Genomic DNA, 3,838 nt, shown 5'->3' with positions numbered 1-3,838 from the left:
ACAGAATTCCAGCCCCGCTGCCTCTCGGGTTAGAAGATCCATCGACGAAGATAGTCCATACCTGTTCTGGATCGCCCTCTGGTGCGGCCAGCTCGGCCACGAAGTCAGATAGGACCTGACTCTTGATGGCCGTGCGAGGTTCGAAACGGATGTCAAAATGAGAGAGCTCTATTAACCATGTGATCATCCGCCCAGCCAACTCCGACTTATGCAAAATTTGCCTGATTGGCTGGTTGGTTCTGACAATTGTTGTATAAGATTGGAAGTATTGGCGCAACTTTCGTGTGGTGACCAACAATGCATACGCCACTTTCTCCAGCTTATGATACCTCAGTTCCGGGCTTTGCAAGGCCTTGCTTGTGAAATAAACCGGGTTTTGACCTTCTATCGTTTCTCGTATCAGCACGGCCGCTACTGCTCCGTCGGATACGGCCAGATACACATACAGAAGTTCGTCAAGTAATGGTTTGGAGAGAATAGCTGGGGCGGCCAAATATTGTTTGAAAGTTTTGAACGCCACTTCGCAACTCTCAGACCATTCACACGTCTTGCTCTTCTTCAATAACTGAAACAAGGGGTGTGAATGCTTGGCGGCGGACGGGAGAAACCTGGACAGCGCAGCTAGTCGCCCATTTAATTGTTGGACCTCCTTGACCGTGCGGGGACTCCTCATGTTGATGATTGCATGGCATTTGGAGGGATTTGCCTCGATCCCTCGGCTAGTCAGAAGAAAACCGAGGAATTTGCCCGCCTCCACTCTGAAAGTGCATTTTTCTGGATTTAGCCGCATGTTGTACTTGCAGAGTTGCTTAAAAATGCTTTCCAAAATGGATACATGATCTTCGCCGGGGAGGCTTTTGGCGATCATATCATCCATGTAGGCCTCCATGTGCTCTCCAGTTTGGCCGGCAAACACCTTGCTCATCATCCTTTGAAAAGTCGCCCCATCATTTTTCAAACCAAAGGGCATGACAGTGTAGCAGTAGGCGGCCTGATCAGTGATGAACGTTGTTTTTTCTTGGTCGAGATGGTACATTGAGATCTGATTGTAACCAGAGTATGCGTCCATGAAGGACAGGTACTGATAGTCTGAAGAATTATCCACCAAATGGTCAATGTTTGGAAGAGGATAAGGGTCTTTAGGGCACACCTTATTGAGATCTGTGTAGTCCACGCACATCCGTCACTTCCCTGATGGTTTCTTCACCAACACAACATTTGCCAACCACGTGGTGTAGGTGATTTTGCGGATGAAACCCGCCTCTAGCAACTCAGCCACTTTCAAAGCGACTTCCTTGGTCCTGTCAGCCCCCATTTTTCGCCTTCTTTGCGCTACTGGTTTAGCACCTTGTTTTGTTGTCAGTCGATGGCATGCAAATGAAGGGTCTATACCTGGCATATCTGTCGTTGACCAGGCGAAGAGGTCTCCAGCCGCAAGGCATATCTGCCGCTAACCAGGCGAAGAGGTCCTGGTTTGCCTTCAATGATGTCTCTAGTCGCAACCTTTGGCTTGCCGGAAGGGAACTACTAAGGTACACTACCTGTCCTGGGGATTGGCCCAACTGTAGAGTTGTTTTTTCCCCTTCTGGTTGTGGTCGAAAGTCTCATTCGTTCGCCCGAACGTCCAATTCTACCATGTGCACGCCCCGAGATCTTTTGGAGGGGGGACGTGCTGTTTGCTGAAGTGGGGGCGGAGGCTCATCTAGTAGCAACTACGAGCCGAGTGTTGGTCTCCTTTTACTGTGCAGACTTGGAGGCTGATTGAGAGGAACTTCATGCACATATGGGGTGTAGAGACGATGGCTCCAAGCCTATTCAAAGTTGGCCGACCGATTATGGCAGCCGGCCGATAATGGCGTTGTATGCTGAATCGCACTGGACGACCAAGAACTTTGTTTGGACAATCCTACTCATAGGATGGTCGCCGATTGTTAGCCAAATTCTACATATCCCCTGGGGGTGATTCCCTGACCGGAAAATTCGACCAGTTGTCCATCATATGGTAGGAGGTCGCGGTCCCGGAGCTCCATTTTTTCAAACAGATCCTAAAAATAACGTCAGCCGAGCTACCCTGATCAATAGCGACTAACCTTTTTGTTGTTGAGTTTGGCGGTGATGACGAGGGGGTCATCATGCCCTCGGACGACACCTTCATAATCACGGTCGTCGAAAGTAATGGGGGGAGCGAATCTGTAGTTCTGTCTCTGTTGGGAGTTTCTGGCAGCAACGTGCATTACCTCCCGCACATACTTTTTATGGGCGGTCCTAGAGGTACCCCTGGCGGCAAAACCTCATGAGATAGTGTTGATATCAACTGGGCTCCTTGGCCTTCGGTTGTCTGCCCGGTGCCTATCCGCCTGAGGTCGTGGGGTAGGGCGCCGTTGTTGAAATTGTGGAGGGGACCGCCTTCTTGGAGGTTCTGGTCGACGATGTTGTGGTGATCGCCGATGTTGCTCCAGGCCTGCAATGTATCGTTGTAAATGACCAGCCTGTATGAGATCTTCGATGGTATCCCGGAGCTGGGTGCAGTCATTGGTGAAGTGGCCGAACATACTGTGATAGTCACAATATTTGGATCGGTCTTGCGGGCCTGGCTTGGTAGGGCGTGGGAGTTGGACGAGGTGAATGGAGAGGACCTCTTGCAGAATTCGTGAACGGCTGGCGTTCATGGGGGTATAGGTGGAGTATTTGGCCTTTTTGGTTAGTGAGGGTAGGTCGTGGGGTCTTGGCCGTTTGGTTTCCCATGAGGGGTGATGTGTTTGGGGCTCGGTATGGGTGTGGATATGGTGGGTTTCTTCTAGATTGACGAATTGTTGGGCCTTGGAGCGGAGGTCCTCCATGGTAAGGTCGGTGTATTTGGCCAATTCTGTGCGGAAAAGACCTTCCTGAAGTCCCATAACGAGGACATGCACTGCTACTTCGAGGCTTAGGGTATGCACCTTCATGGCCTCGGTATTAAACCGATCTAGATATGCCTGGATGGATTCATTGGATCCTTGGCGAATGCCAGATAGTGTGTATGATGACCTTGGTTGCTCCTTACTTGCCATGAACCTTGTGTTGAAGGCCGAAGCTAGAGTTTCCCAAGTGTTGATACTGTTTGGAGCCAGGCGGGTGAACCATTGGAGGGCCGCCTTTTTAAGAGTCAGGGGGAAGGCCCTGCACATGATGGGGTCGGTCGCCCCATGAAATAACATAGAAGCCTCGAAGGCATCAAGGTGATCTTGTGGGTCCGCCGTTCCATCATACTGGTCCATGTTTGTTGGGCGGTTGAAATGGGAGGGTAATGGGTAAGCCATGATGGCAGGTGTAAAAGGATGTCTACCACCACAAGAGTGGTGCGGGGTTGGTTGGGATGGTGGGCGAGACTCGCTCGCTGACTCTTCAAGGTTACTTTCGTGAATAGGGCGTTCCGAGTGATCTTCAGGGTTTATTTTGGATTGGCGGAGTTCTTGTATTACGTCGGCTTGTTGCTGGATGAGCCGCTCCTGGCGTTCCAGCATCTGGAGGAGGTGTTGGGTGGTTGGTTGTTGTTCTGGAGTGGTATGGTGGCTTCATATGGCTTGATGGGATTGTTGTCTTAGTGGGAGAAGAGTACTTGGGGCAGTGTCGACTTGGCTGGTAGATAGAGCTCGGTTTCTGGTGGTTACCATGGTGTGAGTTCGAAGCACAGACAGCGCCAATGTTCTTTCCTAGAACACAAAGGTACGGATAGTGATTGATCAGCTGCTGAGGAAGGAGAAGATGATAGTCGTCAAAGTAGCAAGATGAGGTAGGAGAGTTGGACCCGTCGGTGGAGGTACCTGAAAAGGTTCTCCGACGATCAAGTCAGTGTATG

General features: G+C 50.7%; 1 protein-coding gene across 1 annotated transcript; it reads right to left on the bottom strand.

Moving 5' to 3' along the window:
* On the bottom strand, positions 2,292-3,503 carry LOC109350480. The gene has a single exon (XM_019591712.1). The coding sequence runs from the start codon at positions 3,501-3,503 to the stop codon at positions 2,292-2,294; it is 1,212 nt and encodes a 403-aa protein (XP_019447257.1).

The sequence above is a fragment of the Lupinus angustifolius genome, chromosome LG06, assembly GCF_001865875.1.
Source record: "Lupinus angustifolius cultivar Tanjil chromosome LG06, LupAngTanjil_v1.0, whole genome shotgun sequence".
NCBI lineage: Eukaryota > Viridiplantae > Streptophyta > Magnoliopsida > Fabales > Fabaceae > Lupinus > Lupinus angustifolius.
The sequence above is the reverse complement of the archived record's forward strand: the minus strand, read 5'-3'. Positions and strand labels throughout refer to the sequence as shown.

Bases quoted from the DNA above. Each gene is read 5' to 3' on its own strand.
- LOC109350480 (XM_019591712.1), bottom strand. From the start codon at position 3,503: ATGCTGGAACGCCAGGAGCGGCTCATCCAGCAACAAGCCGACGTAATA.